Source organism: Rhincodon typus, chromosome 5 (genome assembly GCF_021869965.1).
Source record: "Rhincodon typus isolate 14 chromosome 5, sRhiTyp1.1, whole genome shotgun sequence".
In the NCBI taxonomy this organism is placed as follows: Eukaryota; Metazoa; Chordata; class Chondrichthyes; order Orectolobiformes; family Rhincodontidae; genus Rhincodon; species Rhincodon typus.
The window spans coordinates 114,737,789-114,759,908 of record NC_063336.1 but is presented as its reverse complement, the minus strand read 5'-3'; the positions used below and the strand labels follow the sequence as shown (position 1 = coordinate 114,759,908).

Here is a 22,120-nt window from a genome sequence, read left to right as displayed (position 1 = left end):
GAGAGAGAGAGAGAAACACGCGGGGATTGGGGGAAGAAAGAAAATGAAACCCGAGAAGCGGAGGGAGGGACGGAAAAAAAGGAAGAGAAGAGACCCGGGGGTGGGGAAAAAATAAAAATAAAAAGAGAAAAAGGGAGGGGGAGAAAAGTGACGAGGGAGGAAGGCGGCTTCGCCCGGGGCAGAGTGCGAGGGGGCCCGGGCCGCTCTTCCGGGAAGAGGAAGGGGAAAGAGGGAAGTGAGACCGAGAGTGTGAGGTGGGGAAAGAGGTCAGTTGGGGGGTGGAAGGAGGCCGGGTGGCGGGGAGGGGGTGGGGAGAGCGGGGTGAGGCCTCGGCCTCGAGCGACCGTTGTGTTGACGGCTCCGCCCGCTTCCGGCTGCGCACCGCGACGTCGACGGGCCAGACTCACCATGTACCAGGTACCGAGGATTATGGTCCCGGTGCGGACGTGACAGAAGCCGCAGCAGCGGGTGCTGTACAGGCGGCGGCCGCCCGCCGATTTTAAAGTCATGGCTGTACGGCAGCTGAGGCGGTGCGGGAGAGACTGCAGTCCGCGGCCTCCGGCTCCTTTCACGGAGAGCGCTGGTCTGATTAAACCACGCCCCGCTGTTCACGTCACCCTGTTGGACAGGCGGTTTCCCCAATCACAGCCCGGTCACCGGGCAGCCGCATGAACCGACCAATAGGAAGGCTGTTCGAGGCAGCGGACCCCAATACGTCACAATAGTGACAGCTCAGGGCGAGGGCGTTCAGCCCACACAGCCTGTGTTGTACTAAGATAACAAGGTGTAGAGCTGGATGAACACAGCAGGCCAAGCAGCATCAGAGGAGCAGGAAAGCTGACGTTTCGGGTCTAGACCCTTCTTCTGTCATCTCATATTGAGGGAAGGGTCTAGCATCGGCAGTTCCTATTATCTCTGTGTTGTACTGTCGCCTTTTCAGGTAACGGTCCAATTCTCCGTGGACTCCTCAGCTAAATCTGAGGCACTACACCACAGATCCTTAGGGCATTCTGTGCGAAAACGTACTGTCGCATTTCGCCAGTGCTTCTTTTGCCACTTCCCTTAAATTAATGCCCTGAGTTTCTTGACTTTTCCAACAGCGGCAACAGTATCTCCGTAAATGGTCTATACGGATCCCTCATGATTTTGAATACGTGTATCAAATCTCTCCTCAGCCTTCCCCAGAAGTAAACAGTTTCAATTTCCTCAATGTTATACGTAACTCATTTATCCCTGGACCTATTCTCAGGAATATTCCGCATCTTCTCTAATGCCTTAACATCCCTCCTAAGCAAAGTGGCCAGACTGAGCACAACACACAAGCTGAATCTCAAGCTAAAATTACGTGTTCGTGGTTTACATCCCTCTGATAAAGCACATGATGCCAAATGTTTTAAGTTTACTCTTGACCTGTTCGTCATCTTAAATGATTTTGCAGTTATAGACTCAGGTCCGTCCACTCCTACACCTTCTATAAAAATAAATAATATATTCTACGTAGTCTATGCATTCTTCCTACCAACGTGAATCACTTCGTAAATTTCTGCATCAAATGTCGTCTGCCAATTGTTTACTCATGCCACCAAACTCTCCTTAGAACTACCATTTGTAAAGCATACTGCAGATGCTGGACCACTGAAATAAAAAGGGATAATTGGTGGGAATACTTGCAATGAGATTGAGCTAATGTTTCAAGCTGATTCTTTCTTAAAATCTATTGCATTTCTCATTTATGACAGGCCATTTTCATTCTGTGCCAACCAGACCATGAGTACTGCCGGTAAAGTAGGCAAAGACTTGCATTATTCCTTGCCTGGAGTCACAGGTGAATTGAATGAACAGTTGAATGTTGTAGAAAACTCCTGGCTGGTGGCAGGCAATATGTAACTCTACATGAACACCTGCGGAAAGTGAAGCCAATTGCTGTGGTTGGTTTGCTCGCCAAGCTGGTTCATTAGTTCGCAGATGTTTCATTACCCTGCTGGGTAACATCATCAGTGCAGTCGCCGATGAAGCGCTGTTGTGTTTTCCCACCTGGTATTTAATTTCTGGTTTCCGTTGGATTTGATTACCTCATTTCCGGTTTTCCTTCACAGTGGTGTATATCTAGGGTCCAGTTCTATGTGTTTGATGATGGTCTTCCTGGTGGACATCTAGGCTTCTAGGAATTCCCATGCTTGTCTCTGTTTGGCCTGTCCTAGGATCCTGGTGTTGTCCCAATCGAACTGGTGGTTCTCCTTATCCATGTAAAAACACAACAGCGCTTCATCGGAGGCTGCACTGATGATGCTACCCAGCAGGGTAAATGAAACATCTGCGAACTAACAAACCAGCTCAGCAAGTGAACCAACCACAGCATCCACAACCCCAGCTACAGATCTACTCAAGAACCTTAGTGAAGCCAAATTTTCCATATCCCAAAGCTCTTTCCTGTTGGCAACCTTTAGTGGGAAGGTGATCAATTCTTATCAGTGTGCACGTAACACATATGTCTGATAGAACAATGAAAAACAAAATGACTTATGACATTAGCATTCCCTGATGGATCCTGTGATGTTCCTGAAGATCCACATGCTATTGTCTCCTGGGCCCTCCCCTCCTTCAAGCAGCCTCTCCAGTTCTGTGCTGCAATCCTTGCTGCTGTTCTTCTTCCTCAAAAGCTTCAGCTAGGCAGTAACTCCATCTTCCTTACTGCAATGAAGTTAATCGAATAAAGATTACAGCAAATCCCTGAACTCAATCTTTAAAACCACAGGTCACTAAATATTGGTGGCTATGATATTGACTCAATGCCCTCCATAGCTTAGAGAGCATAACCAGGATCCTTATTATTTATTAATTAATCTAGCATTTAATTGAAGTTTCTGGCAAGAAGGCTTATAATGCATCTAAATCAATATGAGGCAGACCTACTCTTAGTGGCTTTTGGGCATAGTAAGTTGTGCGTATGTAGATAGTCATTTTCGCTCTTGCTTCACATCCAAAGATTGGGGAAAACTGCATTCAATTTTGCTCCCATCTCCCAACACAAAACAAATTTTTAGCCTTTCCCTGGCTGTGGGCGGTGGGCAGTGGGCGGTGGGGGTGGGGTGGGGAGGGAGGGAGGTGGTGGGGGGTGTGTGGGTGGGCTAAAAATTCAGTTCAGGCAAGACACAAATTTAAAGGTCCAGTTAATTGCCAACAAAAATATTTTTTTATTTATATAGCACCTTTAACGCAATAAAGTGTCCCAAGGCTTTTACTGGATCATTCTAAAGCAAAATTAGATGCTGAGATGTGTAAGGCAACATTACAGCATACTGCCAAAATCTTGGTTAAAGAGGTAGATCATAAAGGGGCACCCTAAACAAGAGGGGGTTAGGAAAGCGGGAACGAGATTTAGGGAAGAATTCCAAAGCTCAAGGCCTAGGTAACTGAACTGCCACAAATGGTGGTACACAAAAGTGAGGATGTTCACGAAGCTAGAATTAGATGATCACAGATATCTTGCAGGGTTGAAAGACTAAAGAAAATTACAGAGCTAAGATGTGAGTGAAAGCTTTTTCACAAAGCCATGAAAAGGTTCTTGAGAATTTCAAAGTTGCGCCTTGGTTGACTGGGAGCCAATGTATCACAGAATTGTTACAGACAGAAGGAGGCTATTCGGGTCCCTCATGTCAGGATTTGCTGTAGGTCAGATAGCACAGGGCCAGTTAGTTTTATTTGGTCAGTGAATGACTTTAAATTTGCTGAGGATAAAAAGTGGGAAGTGAGGAAGAGTGCACTGCAAGTCAAGTCTGGAGGGAACAGACATTAGTGAACAGCAGCAGATAAGCTTATGCAGGAATGAAGACAAAGTCAGACATTATTATGGAGGTAGGCAATAAATGGTCTTAGCTGATGATGCAGAAATGTGGTCAGAACTTCACTTTGTGATTGAATACAAGACTGACAGTCTGGTTCAGCATCAGTTGGTTGCTGGGGGCAGGAAAAAAAATCAGTAGCTAGGGAACGAAGTCTGTAGTGGGGACTAAAATCCATGACTCCAATGTTTAGCTTTAGGAAATTCCTGTTCATCCTGTACAGGATGTCAGACAAGTAGCCTACCTAACAATAAAAACACTTCATTTTCTTTCCAAAACATTATTTTCCATTTATTTAAAGTGGTAGATGCATAAACTGTTGGCTTCAGGAACCATAATGAATGACATGATAGCTCACAATTATATGTATATCTGCAGATTAATAGGGCAGGTCCTCAGTTATTAACATACTTCTAATCAACCTAAAAATAACAATAATAACAAGATCTTCCAATTTACCTTTTGGCTTTAAAGTGTTTAACGTTCCAAATAAAATGTGTACTGTTTGAGAAGGCAAAGATACTTTTGTAAAACAGTACAACTTTTGTTGACCAATATCACATTTATTTCCTGTATATATATATATATATATATATATATATCTTATGAGAACTTTTGTGATAGTGACAAAACAATACAAGGAGGGCTGTTAAACAGTTCTTGGGTAGTTTGCCAATAATAATGCACAAGAGTAAATTCTACTCTGTCAATATTCTTTCCATTTATCCCTGAGGCATAGGCTTACGTAGAAGGATGGTTCCAACATCCCCAAAGCCCTCTGCACTTTGCCCGAGTGTCTTTTTTCTTCAAAAAAATGGGCAGTGGTATAGGCAAGGTATAGAAGTAGCATACAATTGCACCTGATCACTTCATCATCAGACTTTCACAAGATAATTCCTCAAGCAATTGTCAATAACCTGGTTGACAATCTAGCTGTAGTATGCCTATGATCATCCTGGTTGAGATATTAGCACTGATCAAGGATTGAAATTCTGGTGCTCAATGATGAAAAATATACTAGAAAAGCACAATGAACTGCTCAGATGGTTGTTTAATATTGCCTGAGTATGGCAACTGACGTTTAATGAAAACGTTCAAATGTTTATGTAAACAGTTTATGTAGGTCTAACAAAATGTATACTGAAATACTGATTTTACTATTAGCTGTCAAGTAAAACGTCACTTTCTTTACACAATAAAAACGATCATATATTTACCAGCATGTGCTGAGTACACCTTCAACATATTCACTATATCGCAAATTACAATACCACTGTACAAACTCCATTTTCACAGCTTTATGTTCATTACGAGAAATACCTCCAAAAGTATTGTAAAAGATTTTTTAAAACAAATTATTCTACATAAATTAACATAACACAAAGATTACATCACACACATGGTTTACTATCATGAAAGTATTTTTATTATCCTTTTTTAAGACCTTCATGAAGAGCAGGTCTGTCTTATGAAAAGGATAAACTGTGTGTTCCACTATTCCCCATTGTGTAGCGTATTTACCTCATGATAAATACTTGTTGAAACACAGAACATGTTATAGAACACAAACTAAAAATATCGCACAAATTCTACAATAAAGTGCAAACATATTATACAATAATGCAGACGTGTACAGAAAAATTGTCCATATTATCAAAAAACCAGTAACTGATTTATGGACTATCTTAACTGAATAACTGTTCAGCATTTTACAAGTAGGAAATCAGTAAGCTTCAGTAACCCAGAATTCAAATTAAAAGTAATTCAGTTATCATAAAAATGTAGCTCCCTTGTTAAACACATTTTGTGCAGCATAAACCTGCCATTAAATCTTCTGTGTTGCACGTCTTAAAGTTTCCCAAACTTTAAATGAATGCCTTATATACTGGTTTGCTTAGCATTAGTTCTGTTGACTAAATCAGTCATGAGAACAGAAAAAGGTTGCATTAACTAGATTTTAGTTACATATAGGTTTGAATAAAACACCTCTTGACCTAACTAAATAGTTATTATTTGCTACAAAATATTTCAAAATTAAATTTTACATTAATTGATGTAGCAAATTATCATTGCATCAGGATGTTTATGAAATAAAAGTAAACTAATTAGCTAAAGCACAACAGGCATTAAACTTCATAGCAGACAAGAAGTCAAATCTTATCTTGAAAAATATATCACAGAAGTACATCATAATTCAATATAAACTGCTGCCATTGGGGAAGGGTAGGAAATAAAACACTCCAACAATTATAAAAACAAAGAAATACTGTCTAACAAGAACATTAGTGAGAACTGTTAAACCTACTCCTATAAAATTGTCAAGTCATCATTAAGGCTGATTTGGCCACCACATGACCAGTTTAAAAAGTTGTTCTTTGTACAGCTGGAAAAAAAAAATCCATCGGTCATACAGATAATCAGAATCTTGCATGAGTTTATAATTGTTTACCACTGATTGTTAAAAAAATGTATTGGGTTAGCAACTGTAGCAAACACCTTCATAAATATGGATAGTATAGCTCTTTGCAAATAGTAAATGCTATATTTAAGGATACTGGTTTAGGAGGTATCAGTTGTCTGTTAGGCTATTTACATAAAATACTATGTTGCTTTGATTTCAAATTGCCCTTTAACTGAATTTTCTTCCAAATGAAATTGGAAAACCACCCCGATTTTACACAGAATTACATCTAATATTGACTACTCTAGAAAATAAATACACAAGATGTACACCTAGAAAAGTCACAGGTGCTGATTTACTTTCTGTAAGATAACTTGGTGTGTGTTCTTGCCAGTGTATATTTAATGTTGTTGGACTACTTGTTGAGATATTCACGTTTTGTTAGCGCTAACTCAGGTTTTATTGTTGTCAGATTCCAACACAACAATTTATTTCTTTAATTCAAACAATTATCATTATATTGTAAGTGGTCAAATCTCACCAGAGATCACACAGCTTGCCATTTTACTGCTCAATGGTTCATTTAGTCTAAGAATATTGGACGAAACATGAAAATAAATTATTAGTTTAAAAATTTCATGGAAAAAAGGCTAGATCTCAGAAGGCAACAGCAGGTCATTATATTGTAAGATGACTGCCTATGACTGACACTTACAGTTTGTGAAATTTATAAGGCTCTATTTCAAGGTAACAAAGTTAAGCGCTCTTCAGAAGGCCCCAAATCAGTTAGTTCTTAAACTTTCGTATTTGTACATTAACCCTGACTCTGTTTACAGCAAAATGGTTTAAAATGAGCCCATTTCTTGCAAATATCTACCTTTCATTCTACTTAGGTCAATAACTGTACTGCCAATCCTCTCCACAGATGCTGCCAGACCTGCTGAATTTACCCAGCACTTTCTTTTTATTTCAGATTTCCAGCATCTGGAATATTTTGCTTTTATTATGCCATTAAAGATTACCCTGCTGATTGGAATGAGATAATCTTATTCTTTAATAACTAATTTAAATTTGGACATTAATTCCTTTTCCAGGAATCAGAAATAAATCAGTCTGACTGATAATAGAACACTCAAATGTGAAAGTATGGATTTATCAAAAAACAAAGCGAAAGCATTGGCACCACTGACAAAAAGGTACAAAACATGTTGAGTAGGTTGGGGTTCTATGGCTGTCCTGCATATTTTGCAAAAACAGGTTTTGTCAATTTTCATCCTGAAAGATGCAAAATTATAGTAATTAAATACTTAATCTGGACAAGTAAAGTTACTGAGTAATACCTGAAGTACTATAATATTGCTATGAGCTGACAGTAGACAAACAACAGCTGATTCCATATTTATACCTCAACACTGTCGAGGGAAACCATCTCTTAATCTGTATGATCCTAAATGCAAGTAACCAGTAGTAATTACTTAAGACACAGACATGCAGCCATGATTAGTTTTAAAGTACAGACTCTGACACAATAAGACACAATATATCTATTCCTGTGGAGACGAAATGAGCATGGACAGTTTTAAACAAATTGCAAGTAAATATACAACATTTTAAATAAAATGTCTTGCCTGTTTCTATATTGACTTACATTTGAGGCTGCTTAGAACTGGCAAAACAACTTTTGCATTCCCTGTTGTGCTAAAAAGTAAAATCTACAGGGAACGTAGGAGATACATCCCTTTTGCGGCTGATTTTCACCTCTCAGTAACAATAAGAACTTGGCTTTAACTACTCCTTTGCCTTACCTCTGTGGTTTCCATGACTAGACCAGAGTTTCCTACTGTTTTGTCCCTTTGTTCATTTTATGAACTTAGTGCAATGTTTCCTGCAGCAGAACGCTTGTAGCTAATTTAGCAGTAACTGGTGACAATATCAGAGTTAAAAACCTGAACCATTTACACAAATGAAAAGGCAGCATCAGGTTTCTCTTCTCGCTTTCATTTTCTTCTTTTCTGTTTTGGCACAATCTAAAGTGAAGCCATTATCTGTAATAAATCCAAAAAAAGTATATGAAATTAAATACTGTTCACATGATTAATTTTCATCTACCTGCAGATAGTTTATGACTCTTAGTTTTGGGGATAGCATGTTAAAACCCAACGAAGTTCCCCCATTGAATTTTTGAAATTGGTCTGAAGGACAAAAATTGTTGCAAGCGATATTATGAATTTATTTTTAATACACAACTTAAATTGTGATTAGGAAGATCAGAGGAATAAAAACTGAATCAGTACAAAATTCATTCACTTACTTCAGGCACAAACCTTAGCTGTCTGCTTTTTCAAGCCCCATGACCTGCTCAGATCTCAAAACATCGCTATAAGCAGGGAAGCAAGAAAAAGTCAATAAGGTACGTTCGTCAATGGACTGGTTGGACCGAAGGATATGTTTCCGTACAGTTTGACTCTATGACACCTACTGATCTAAATAATGGTCTCTCATTTAAATGAAAGAATGTAGATTCTCACAGATAGCTTGTGAGGGGTCATGCAGGAAGTTTCCAAAAGGCAGTGGACAATTAAACTTGGTCCCAGGCTTTCCTTACTTAAAGGTTGCTTTCTCAGAAATAAGACTGATCTAAAAAGTGTTTGGCACTTTTACCCTTTATTTTGGTGGTTTTTGTTAATAATACAATGAAAGCACTGTGTCACAACTTACTGGGATAGTGACTTGGAAATCAAGCCCTACAATTGCCAGAATCGTCACAATTGTGAAAACCTAACAAAATCACCAAACTGCCCAAACCTACTTAACTGATCCAGGTTAAAAGAATATGTACACTAGTATTTTTATCCCATTAACGTATCTAATTATTGCAAATGAATTGCTTTTAACTGAAGGCAAAAAAGAAGCATTAATTGCTAACTCAGAATTCTAATTTAAACGCTACGCATTTTTAAAAATTCCCACACTCATACAAACTGAAACACAAAGAGATGGGATGACACGAATTAAGTGATGGGGAAGGAAAAATGTCATAGCAGCATAGTTCTGGCATCAGTCTGGATGTCAATGCGTTTCCTTTTTTTTGGCTCCTCTCAATTCCTTTTGATTTTTTGCTGATGACATGACATTGAGGATATACTATTTCTCGGTCTTTCATTTACTGGTTGAGGATTCCTCCTTTCATTGCTACTGTAGGTGGTTTCCTCCCACCAATCCCCAATTTCCTTTCAACTGGGGATTTGCAGACAGAACAGGTCACAGAGGAAAAGATGAGAAAGAATAGCTAGCTGCTAGTGATTTCTTTTACTTTTCTGTATACAGAGAGAGAGAGAGAGAGAGAGAAATGGATACTTTCTTCGTAGGCTAAATGTTGCTGCTGTATTGTTCACACACAAAGCTTTAGTCATCAGCCCACAAACCAATTTGGAGGTTGTTACTATGCTAAGTTTTGAGATTGGTTGGCTCGCCGAGTTGGTTTGTTGTTCTGCAGACGTTTCGTTACCGTGCTTGGTAACATTCTCAGTGCAGCCTCTGATGAAGCGTCGGTAAAAGGGCAACAACACACTGCAGCAACGTGGAACTATGCCAAGAGGAGGAGGAATAGCTCTTCCAAGTGTTCAAGGATAATGGATATCCAAAGAACTGGGTCAGGAGATGCCTACATGAACAGCATCAGAAAGATTCTACACGCCCCGACACACTCATCACACTACCCTACATCAGGAACATGTCAGAACTCACCACAAGACTTCTACGACCGCTGGGTATCAGAGTGGCACACAAGCCCACATCAACCCTACGACAAGTGCTCACCCGAACTAAAGACCCACTCCCCGCCATGGACAGGACCAATGTCATCTACAAGATCCCCTGCAGAGACTGCGAGAAACACTACATCAGACAAACAGGAAGGAAACTAACAACAAGAGTACATGAACACCAACTGCTACAAAAAGACACGACCAATACTCACTCATCTCAATCCGCATGGACAAGGAGAACCACGACTTTGACTGGGACAACACCAAGATCCTGGGACAGGCTAGACAGAGATAAGCAAGAGAATTCCTGGAAGCATGGCACTCCACGAAGCATGCTATTAATAAACACATTGAACTCGACCCCATATACATTCCACTACGGAGGAAACCCAGAAGTGAGGCAATCCATCGCAATGGACCCCAGAGTTTAAAAACCAGGCGGGAAAACACACCGACGCTTCATCAGAGGCTGCACTGAGAATGTTACCAAGCATGGTAACGAAATGTCTGCGGAACAACAAACCAGCTCGGCGAGCCAACCAACCTCAAAACCCACAACCCGAGCTACAGATCTACTCCAAAACCTTATGCTAAGTTTTTCCAAATGCACAACAACCTATGCTACTTTGTCTGGAATTCTTCCCCATTGCTCAAATACGGCAATATGGTATACACAACTCACAATGTGTTCCAGTAGTTTGCCTTTAAAACTGCAAACACCATTTTTCAATTTTCTTGGTTTAAAGTGGTATTTTTTTCCAATTTTTAGTTCACAGTCCTAATCAAAAGCGTTCTTTACACCTGATTAAGCATTGAATTTGCAGTAAATGAAAATGGTTAAAATAGCCACCAAAACAGGAAAAATATAAGAATTGAAAACAGGAAACCCTAACTAAGCACATTTAAAGGGCTCTGCTGACAGAACACTAAAGCAGAATAGTTTAACACGTTTTTCAGGACTGTAGCTTAATCTTTAACAAGTTTGTTAATCCAAATTTTGTTGTAATCTGTGTTCTGAGCAATAATCAATGCTGCACAATTACGTTACAGCTCCTCTCACTGGAAAAAGAAAATCTAAAATAATATTGTCACTTCAGTATTTCATGTTAAGAGCTCTAAGATTAAAAGATTAAGGCCTAGGAACTTCCTTGCTCCAGAGGCTGGCCTGGGAGACCACCCTTGACTTAACAGCAACAGTTACATCTTCATTGCAGTCAGAGTTGAGTTTTTCAGTCAGAAAAAGACCAAATGCCTTGGCATTAAACACCAGCAGCCAACCTACAAGTAATGCATGAACCTTTAAAATAACACTCATAAAGGGCTCTTCATACCTGAAGCACCATAAGCTACTTAATGAATTTGCTCCATGCAGCTGAACCTTATATTTTTCACTGCTAAAGTGCAAGTTGCATTGAGTTTTCCGCTACAAGTCCCAGCAAGTTTTCTCAGCAGATCTCACCAAATTCACCTCATTAACTAACTACATTGCCCCACGGTATCCCTCATGTCCAATGCTAGCGCCATCTTACCATGCACAATTCTCAGAAAAACTCACTACTCAGCAGATATCCTGGAATTCCACCTGTGGCCCGGCCATCTTTAAAAGGCTGTTGGGCAACCGGACAAGCACTGTCAGTCCAGAGCCGCCCTGCACTGAACGTCAGACTGGAGAAATTGGAACTCCACACTGACGGCAGGATACTGGATGTCCTTCTGAATAGATCAGGCTGGACTTCAACTTCCTCCAGGACCAGCAAAGGTAGCTGCAAGGCCAGACCATGCCAGCCTGGTCCAAGGTTGCCCCCCAGATCAGTACAGTCTCAGCAGTCTGGAGGAATGTACAGCATGGAACGAAGAAGGTCAGCAATCTTTTCCATTCTGCCAGCGTAAGTGCCACCATCTTCTCTCCATATCCTCATGCTAATTATCTCTGCCAGTGTACCCACTTCCTACCAAGGATTCAAGCTTTACCACTCGCTCCTTCCTTGCCATAACCCACCCAAGCCCTGACACCAATATCTTTGCACGTCCTCTGTACTGCCCACTCATTTGGGTCATCTTCCCACCTTCACCAAAAGTGACAGCTGTGCCATCTACTTTCATCTCCTTTAATACCTGGCTCTCACCTTACAGGAGGATAGCAGCCTCCAGTAGAACAAAATCTCAAGATGGGTTTTGGGATGCCCAACATGAAGTTCCTTATCCCTAATGTAGAGAGCATCCTGGCCTTGACTGCTCCAAATGGCTGACTGACTGTGTCCAAAGGCTTGGACTGGTATTGGAGTCTGCTCTTGACTAACTGTGCTGGGGCCTTCGAGGTAAATGTTATGCACCTTGACTTGAACTACAGGATGCTGAAGCATTTCAGGGCAACACAGCAGTCTATGTGCACTCTAAAACATTGATAACCATTGATGGAAGCATCAGTAGGATATCCTTAGGATTCCTCCCAAATTTTTGCCTATTGTGAGAAACCTCACCACAGAGCACTCAAGTATGATATACTGACTGAAGGCTTAAGAGTTGCCTGACCCCAGCATCATTTGACGTTAGTGTCTTGTCTCACTGACTATGCTTTTCCATAAGTGTCACTAGAACATGTATAGATAACCGAAAGTGGTATCAACACAATGCAAAAATGGTAGATTTTCACATTCACGGTGCACTCTTAGAACTGGAACATGTAACCAACACACCACGTTAATACAGCAGCACGGGAACACCGGCCTAGCGCAGCACCAGTAGAACTGTTTTTCTGATGACCCTTTTCCATTCGGCCCTTATTTAGTCATTAATGTTCCCAATTTAATCCCATAGTCCATGCCTTTGCAAACTGCCATGACCTTTTTGACTTTATACTTGCCCCATGTAGTGATAGTGATGGGCCAATGTGATAGTGACATGTGAAAGTCCCTCTTACCAGAGCTCCCCATCTCCTCCTATGCTCTGTAAGATGCCACTCTTCTACCTCGAATTGCCCCCTTTCATTGTCATCATTTCCCTAGCAACCCAGTCTGCTGATTTGACGTAACCCATCGACTTGAGTTTCCTATTTTCCTGTGGACTTGCCCCTAACTAGAATTGAGCAAATCACCAGGGCTGACCACTGCCCACTCCCCACACTAACTGACCACGACACAGCTCTGGATTGATGTCTCAATAGTATCACAGTTGATGTACTTGAAATCTGCCGAATGGTTCCACTTGACCTGGAGGACTGTGGCCCAACCCTAGACTGCAAAGACACAGCTCCCTCGACTCTGGTAGAGCCAAGCACCTGCCTGACAGTAGCCAACCCCTGACAGGAATCAATGGGCATCTTGACTGACAGCGGCAGCACTCCCTGACTGACTGTAGTCCCCCTTGACTCGTCTAAGGACTGCTCCTCTTTGATTCTTAGAGGATACCACTCGGTTGAAGCATGTGCAGTTTGCCACATAGGTTGCTGGCACGTGCTGTAATCGTAACATAGACATACAGTGTCACAAAGTGACATGTTCACCTGCTCAGCAGTTCAGTGAGCCCAACTGTGACATGCTGACTGCCTGCCCCTCTGCACTAAAAAGCAACGCAAGCTACAGAGGCTGGCAGCCTCCGAATAAACATGTGGTGAGTGAATGGTAAGAAACGAGTCTAACAGCCATAAGATGCATCCATTGTAGATATAGGAAATGTGTGTCCCTGCACACAAAGCAACCTGGCAGAAGCCTGCAAGGCATGGTGTCCGTAAGCTCCAAAGTTGAAGTCCTGAAGAGTTGAGATGTTGTGGAAATTGGATCACGTGCAGGCAGGAATGATGTGTTGATGCTCATGGTTTGTCAGTGCCAACATGTGTGAATGAAAGGATGGTGGAGGATGGTGTTCACGGAGAATGCAGGGACACTGTCGTGAAGATAGAGTCGGATGATGACTGGGATAAGCAACTGGTGAGCTGAAGCCATTAGAGGTACCTGGTCTGACTTTCTTGTAGGGAATTTGTGCAGTCTAGTTTCTCAGGGAAAAGGAGGGAAGTTGTAAGTGATGTAATAAGTGATGAGTTTGGCTAATAATGAGATGCAAGTAGTAAAGTATTTGCTGCTTGATAGTGAGATTCTGAAGTTGCCATTTAATGCTTAAGGGAAAAATCAGGACATATTTTCTTGACATCGAGATTCCATTTTTTAATTCTTACTCTTTCTCCCAAATTTCTTAGCATTGTCAGCATCAGGGAGGGAAATGTTCACTTGTCTCTTTGCTGGCACTTGATAATCAAAGTGAGGAGGGGAGCACTTCTAAATTGGGACAGAAAGCAAAGAAATACTTCGAACTGTTTCAATAGTCTAACAGTTGTCTTGGCTCTCAGCTAAGCCTCATTATCCATTCTTGGTTGAAAACCCAGACAACATCAGATTGTTGAAGCAGCTACACCCCAGACTGATGAACGGTTCTGGCTGCCATATCTCTATCAATTTCATTGTTTACAGAACATTAAGTGATTTCAAATTCCTTGAGAGGTTTCAATTTTGAAACTTTAAAAAGTCGGAATGATTGACACTTTTAATGCCTTGTGATAGAGAGGAGTTTTCTTTAAACTAATAACTAGTGAAAAGTTGTGAATTGATCACATTTTTAAAAGCTTAATTTGCATTCATCCAACTATCACTAGTGTTCATTGTTAGGGAAATTATACAGTGGGTTAATGGGCATGGATGTCCCATAGTGTGGCCTGGGGAACATGAGCGGATATGGGGAATAGAAAGAGAAGCATACCAGGTCCTGGGGGTGTTTGGGAGGCCATACCTTGGCAGTGGAACATGTGGAGCACCTTTTGAACTTGCCCTTCTAAAGAATATTTTGACTGTGGTTCAAGACACCTCTGAGGGGCCATGAATCATGACCCTTTAAAGAGCTGAACCAGAGCTTTTAAAATTGGAGAGAAGTAGTGCATGTTTATTTCCATAATGGCCGCCCAAATTGGGAGTGCAGGGTGAGGGCTTACCTAAGTCCATGCATTTGAAAAACTTGTCAAAAAATTAGAAAGGCCAGGACAAAGGTTAGTAATCTTGGAATCGCTGCCATTTTTAAAGGACTCCCAAGTCAAACTGACTCAGTAAAAATCTGGTCCTACATGTTTTCCCCAATACCTCCTCGTGGCTCAATTTATAATTTTGTTTATCAATGTTGCGAAGAAGTGGCTAAGAATGTTTTACTGCATTGAAGTTGTTTAGAAGCACATATTGTCATTAGTTTGATTATCCAATACATGCTTCCTTCTCAATTGTTAAAACTGTACCACGCCTATCACAAATATAATTGAAAATTTTAAAATTGATGGTGGAAAAAATTACGGGATAAAGGATTCAGTTAGAGCTAAAGAGGACATATTTATTTTCACCATCACCAGTATTAGCTAGATTAGCTCGTGTGGTCATTTGTAAGCATGCATTGTAATCCATGAAGTAACAATTCTGTGAGCTGTTCTGATCGTTGGAAATCGGTGTCTATATCTCCATTGTTGCCCCTTGTCGATAAGTGTCATTATCATAATTTAGTCAGTTTTATTTGTCTCTTCTACGTAGAGTCATAGCATTTTACAACATATAAAGAGGCCCTTTGGTTCATTGTTAATTTCTGGTCTACAGTTTCTGATCTTAAAACTTTCCTGAGCCCCAGGACCCCAACTTCTCTTATTGCATTGTTGATCTGGATGTGAATCTTTCTTCTCTGAATTTTAACTTCAGCTTTTAAATTTGATCCTCTTCAAGCTCCAGTTCCAGATCTTACTCAAACCCCACCTTCTCAAAATCGTCAGCTCTTTCCACTGCCTATTTTATTGTTTGGGTAACATTGTCTAAGTAAGGGAGATAACAAGATGTAGAGCTGGATGATCACAGCAGGCGAAGCAGCATCAGAAGAGCAGGAAGGCTGACGTTTCGGGCCTAGATCCTTCTTCAGAAAACATGTTTTTCTGAAGAAGGGTCTAGGCCTGAAACATCAGCCTTCCTGCTCCTCTGATGCTGCTTGGCCTGCTGTGTTCATCCAGCTCTACACCTTGTTATCTCAGATTCTCCAGCATCTGCAGTTCCTACTATCTCTAAGTAAGGGAGGTTGTGAGTTAGCAAATGAAGCTTCCAGAATACCTGAAAAATATCACAATATCATTATGTGATAAACTATAAGCTAATTAAATGGTAGTAATAACATTATTAATTGTTATTCTGGTTCTTACAAGTTAGATAGACACACGTTGTTCAGTGTGCTGTTTTTGAATTAAAAATTGTAATAATCTAATTTGCATCATGGCTGACCTGAGAAAATGAATTTGATTCTCTACCATTTAAACTTGCCTTTCCTTGAACCAGATCGTATAGCAAAATTATCAAATCATTTTGAAGCAAGCAAGAATTTAATCTATTAATATCAGTCTGATTTCAAGTCATTTAGTTCAAGGACAGTTTAAAAGGACAGTTTAAAAGCACCCTTGGGACGTGAAAGCCCAATGAGCCGTGATGTAAAGAAAAAACTTACATCATTAATAGAACTTTACAGCAGTCACCCTCACCCATTCTCACCAAGACCTGCCTGAAGGCTGCTGCCAGAATCAGAAATAGTTAACATTTTGGACAAACTGTCTGTGGCAACAGAATCAATATAAACTGGCAGTTTCTCCCAATTAATCAGATGTAATCCAAAGATCAATTTCTGTCGATTTTCTGGTTTCTTGCTTCAAGTGCATGTTGCTTTAACTGTATCTGGGAAAGAAAGTACACAGACACTGGTTTCTTTTTGATAATCTTACACTGTAGGGACCCTGAGGGTTTGCTGTCAGCCCCTGTCTGACCAGTTCCCAGGAAGGAACAAAAATCTTGTTTACGAACCTGGAAGTTCAACAGTGTTATGTCTGTTTTACTGTCATGAAACAGCTCCCAGAGCATCTAAAATGACAGGATAGGTATGGTGAAAATCAGCTGGATGTGCACTGTCAGCCCTGTTGTATCAGGCTACTCTGTCAGCATTTAGGATGCATGCCAACCAATTTAGAACAATAAATGGACTATTCAAATTATCCTTAAATGCATTTTAGGCATTTTTCTTTATTAATAACATATTCCAGAACCTGCGTCACCCTGGACAAAATCATATAGTGTCTGAGTGACGTGAGTTATGACAGGATTTGTGGCAGAATTGGATGCAAACTCTAGACAGGCCAATTTTAAAGCCAGGAGCATCATGCTCCTCCTTTCATGCTTTTGACTGGCAACACGTTGGGTTTCTCAATAGGTAGCAGCATGCCAAAAGCCTTTTAACAGACAAGTGTGCTTCATCAATATCCAGTATCCTATTTTACCAAACAAGTTAGGTATCAAGAAAACTTGACATGGAAACTTGAGTGAGCACTTTGTGGATTCAGCTCACCAATAACTTCAAACAACCTCTGTCAGACTGGGCTTCAGAGCATACTCCATAAGCATCAGCTACAAGCGTCCCTTGTCCATGAACAATGACATTAAAAATTGCCACCTTCTAAGAACCATTATGCTACATCTCCAGTCCACTTACAGAATGCTTCTGTACGTCAGGCTGCACGGGCAACTATCATTGTAATGGTGCATCAAGAACATGACATATTCAAGGACATACACCCAGCTCACGTACTCATCTCCAGCCTGTTTGCTTGCTCCCTTAGCACTCAATCGCGCTGAGTCTTCCCGGATGCTAATAGCATTCCAGCATTGCATTACCTTGCTTTTGAGCACCTCAGCTAGAGATACAAGGCTCATATTACATGCTGTGCTGTTTAGCACAAAAAGCTTGTCATCATTAGAAGCAATGAACATGCATGAGGCCACTTTTCTCACGATGCCAATACTCAAAGAGGGGTACTTGACATGTGAATTAATGACTGCATATCAACCAGCCCTGTATGATAATGCGTTCCCTTGAAAAGGTGACAAAGAATGAACCATTCCCTCAGAGATGCTTGTGGAACTCACAAGGTTGTGTGCAGACAGAGCTCTAGCACAATCCCTGAATATTGTGTTAATATCTTAATGCTGTAATCATTAAAGTGCAACATCTAAACTCTCTACAGTCAAAGAGTTAGTAGCTTGTGACAGATGAGCAATGCAGGGCCATTACAATTTCTTTAATCCTTACGACGTCTGAAGAGTTGTTCATCTCTCTCTTGGGTATGAATTCACCATATCTGACAGCAACAGTGCAGTCAATTTTTAGGAGTGCAAGCAAACATGTATTTACAAAACTGCAAGATTATTTACATGTTTATTTACTAAGTGTCACCCATGCCACCTATGTGCTCTCTGTAACATAAGAACAAGGAGCAGGAGTAGGCCATTCAGCCCCTTGGGCCTGCTCTGCCATTTAGTAAGAGCACCATTGATTAGATTGTAACATCAAATCCACATTCCCATTTATCACGGGTAACCTTATACTGCCTTGCTCAACAAAAGTCTATCTACATTTGCCTTAAAAATATTCAAGGACTCTGCTTCCATCACCTTTTCAGTGTAAGAGTTCCAAAGACTCATGATCTTCATAGCAGGGAAAAAAGATGCATAATCTCCATTTTAAATGAGTGATCCTGATTTTTAAACAGTGAGCCCTAGGTCTAATTCTCCCATAACAGGAAACATCCTTTGCACATCCACCCTGTCAAGACCCCTCAGGGTCTTGTGTGTTTCAATCAAGTCACAACTTCTCTGTCACATGATTCCAGGTGCTGTGTGCCATACAGCTCAAATATATAATTAATGGAGTGAATTGTGGACTATTATGTGAGAAAATTCTCTGTGAGCCATAGCTAACAGGGCATTATGAACCTCACTCAATAAGAACACTTTTACTCAAAACGGGAAAATTCAGCACTATCAGCAGATGGCCTGCTCTAGATCTCTGTCAATATCGCTTTATTACGGTCTCCAACAGATTCAAGTGATCTTCCCAGGTGATTTCCACTCTGACATTTTTTTTCTCTTTCTTCCTCCTTATAACTAAATTCTCCTGCATATAAGTGGCATTGACATAGTGAGCAACATCGGACTTATTCCCTGTGAAAGTACATTGAATACACATTGTATAAAGGCAGTGGCACTGGCTGATGTGATACCAATGTGTGGCACTGCTGCAAAAGAATGGAGCACTTTTACCAAACTCTTTGAGGCAAGAAATTTCTCATTTCAATCCTAAATGATTAATCCCTTATCTTGAGACTGTATCCAATGTGTACTAGATTCCTGAGCCAGCAGAAATAATCTCTCAGTATCTATGCTGTCAAGCCCTTTCAGAACCTTGTAAATTTCAAAGAGATCCTATAAGAAAGGCTGTTGACACAGCTTACTTTTACTGGATGGTGTACTGCCCCCTGTATTCCACGGATCAGAAAAAGCAATCTCTGTTAAACACTGTTCTATTCCAATTTCCGGTCTTTCTGTTACCGTTCCCTTTGGATCCTCATCCTTCAGAATCTTCTTTTCAGAATCATCTTTGAGCTTCCATGTAAAAAGAAAACAACATGATACATTCTCCATCAACAACTTGTGCAGTTATCCAGCAAAATGTCACATAAAAGCATATATTAAGACAGTTAGTCAAATGCTTGTTCAAACAGGCATGCTTCAATGAGTACCTGAAATGGAAAGGATTAGGGAAGAAATGCCAGAAATTAGGACCTAAACAGCTAAAGCAACCCTGCCAAAGTTGAGGTGGTGAAAACTGTATTGCAAGAGAGCAGAGAATTGTAGAGGAGACAGATCTTTGTTCAGAGGGGCACGGTATGATGTATTATAAGGTTGCAAGAAGCAGAGTTAGGGAGAGGCAAGTCAATTGTGAGATTTGAACAGAAGAATGATTTTTTTATATTGATGGACTTGTGGGACTAGAAGCCAATGCAGCTCAGCAAATACTAAGCTAATGATTGAGTGCAACTTGGTGAGAGTTAGACTACGGGCAGAAGCGTTTTGGATGAATTGAAGTGCATGGAAAGTGGAAGATTAAAAGGCTGGTCATAAGACCTGATGAACTGAGGCAGGATGGAAATAGTAACAAAGAAAATATGGGGTTGGAAGCTCAACTCAGGGTCAACTTCTTTTTCTTTACTTTTTCAGAGGATTTGGGAATCACTGGCTAGACCACTGAAGATCAAATTTTACCCTTGAACTGAGTGGCTTCCTAAGCCATTTTAGACAAGTAAAGAGTCACATGTAGAGCAGGCTAGCTAAGGATGTCAGATTTCCTTCCCTAAAGGGCATCGTGAACTAAATGGGCTTTTACAACAATTGATGATTATTTCTTGACTACTATTACTAAACGTAGCTTTAGAATCTAGACTTTTTTATGAAATGAATTTAAATTTCACCTGCTGCCATGGTGGTACTTGAACCAACATTCTCAAAATATTAACCAGGTTGCTGGACTAGACCAGTGACGTTACCACTATGCTGCCATCTAGCCCTAGAGGACATCAGAATTGCTCGCAATTTGATTCATCTTTTAGACAATGACTAGGGACAGGGATAGAATAGGTGACTAAGGAAGGTCGTTTGTAGTGGAGAGTTTAACAGCAGCTTCAGACTTTCCAATATCTTAGTAAAGGTGGTTTCTTCTCATCCAATACTGGATATCAATCAGGCAGAACAACAAACGAAAGGCAGTGTCTTTAACAGATTTTGAAAGCTCTGCCGACAAACAGCAAATTACACTAGAACAGTCAGGGTGGATTTATTTTTAGGTTCTTCGGCCATGATGTGAAAGATTGCCAATCATAAAAGTTTACCATACCTTGTTTAGTTCTGAACCCGTTAAAATAAAATGGACTTCAGAAGAGTTAGTAATAATTGGATGGATTTTTCCAAGTTCAGTTTGTGATTTAGTGCTGGGTTTTTCCAATGTTACCTAGAATTAAAAAGTCAACATCATTTTCGTTGTTTTTTTATATTTTCTTATGTTATCCATTGAAGATAACACTTGTCAAAACTACAGACACTCTAATGCTTTTCAATCATGCATTAAAACATTTAATCAAACACAGGAATTAGGAGCAGCACCAGGGCATGCTCCGCTGTTCAACAAGATTGTGCCTTATCTATTCATGTTTCAAAATCCATTTTACCATCTACAACCCTCCCTCCTCCAAATACTTTTCATTCCCTTGCCTAAAAAGAATCTATCCATCTCTGCCTGAAAAACATTCACGAACCTTCTTCCACCACCTTCTGAGGCAGAGAGGTCCAAAGTCTCAAAACCCTCAGAGAGAGAGAGAAAAAAAAAATCATCTCAGTCCTAATAGGTCAACTCCTAACTTTAAAACAGTGAACAGCAAATCTTCTTTCCAGTTCCATCTTGTCAAAACTATTTAGGATCACATGCGCATCAATCGGTTCACCCCTCACTCTTCTACACTCCAGTGCAAATAGCCCAACCTGTCCAACCTTTCCCCATATAATAACTCACTTATTCCAGGCATCAATATAGTAAAACTCAACTGAACTGCCTCCAAGGCACCTACATCATCTTTAAATAAGGAGGACAAAACTGCACAATATTTGAGATATGGTTTTACCAATATCCTGTATAATTAAAACATAAAATCCTTATAATAAAGGATAGCATCCCATTTGCCTTGTTGATTAACCGCTGTATCTACATACTAATTTTTTGTGACTTGTACCAGAACAGCAAATTCCTCAGCACATTGAATTTCTGAAGTTGTTCTCTCAGTGACACTCTGCTATTCACATTCTTCCTACTGAAATGAACAAACACATATTTTCCTGTCAGATTTTCAGCCACTCACTTAATCTATCTGTATCCATCTGCAAATTACTTACGTTTTCTTCACAACATACTTTCCTACCTATCTTTGTGTTATTAGCGAATTTAGATACATGTATTTGCTCCCCTCATCTAAGTAATTGATACAAACTGTAAGAAGCAGAGTCTCCATTACAGATCCCCATGGGGCTCCACTCTATTTTCTGTTAGGCAGTAAAACTTCTATCCTTGCTAATATGATACTCCCTGCACCTTTTAGTTTCTGCAATGACCTTTGCTGTGGCATCTTACAGGTTCTGGAAATCCAAGTACTGTATGTCTACTGTCTCCCCTTTATTAAC

General features: G+C 40.4%; 2 protein-coding genes across 2 annotated transcripts in view; both read right to left on the bottom strand.

Moving 5' to 3' along the window:
• Positions 1-602, bottom strand: part of laptm4a (lysosomal protein transmembrane 4 alpha) — an 11,908-nt gene extending 11,306 nt beyond the window's left edge. The window contains exon 1 of the mRNA XM_020515751.2: positions 408-602. Within this exon, the coding sequence (XP_020371340.1) occupies positions 408-509 (102 nt within the window). The 5' untranslated portion in view covers positions 510-602. The remainder of the gene's footprint in view (positions 1-407) is intronic.
• Positions 603-4,888: 4,286 nt separating this feature from the next.
• Positions 4,889-22,120, bottom strand: part of LOC109916048 (protein LYRIC-like) — an 89,121-nt gene continuing 71,889 nt past the window's right edge. The window contains exons 10-12 of the mRNA XM_048596798.1: positions 20,787-20,900; positions 19,348-19,498; positions 4,889-8,288 (exon numbers count right to left, since the gene is read on the bottom strand). Of these exons, the coding sequence (XP_048452755.1) occupies positions 8,221-8,288; positions 19,348-19,498; positions 20,787-20,900 (333 nt within the window). The 3' untranslated portion in view covers positions 4,889-8,220. The remainder of the gene's footprint in view (positions 8,289-19,347; positions 19,499-20,786; positions 20,901-22,120) is intronic.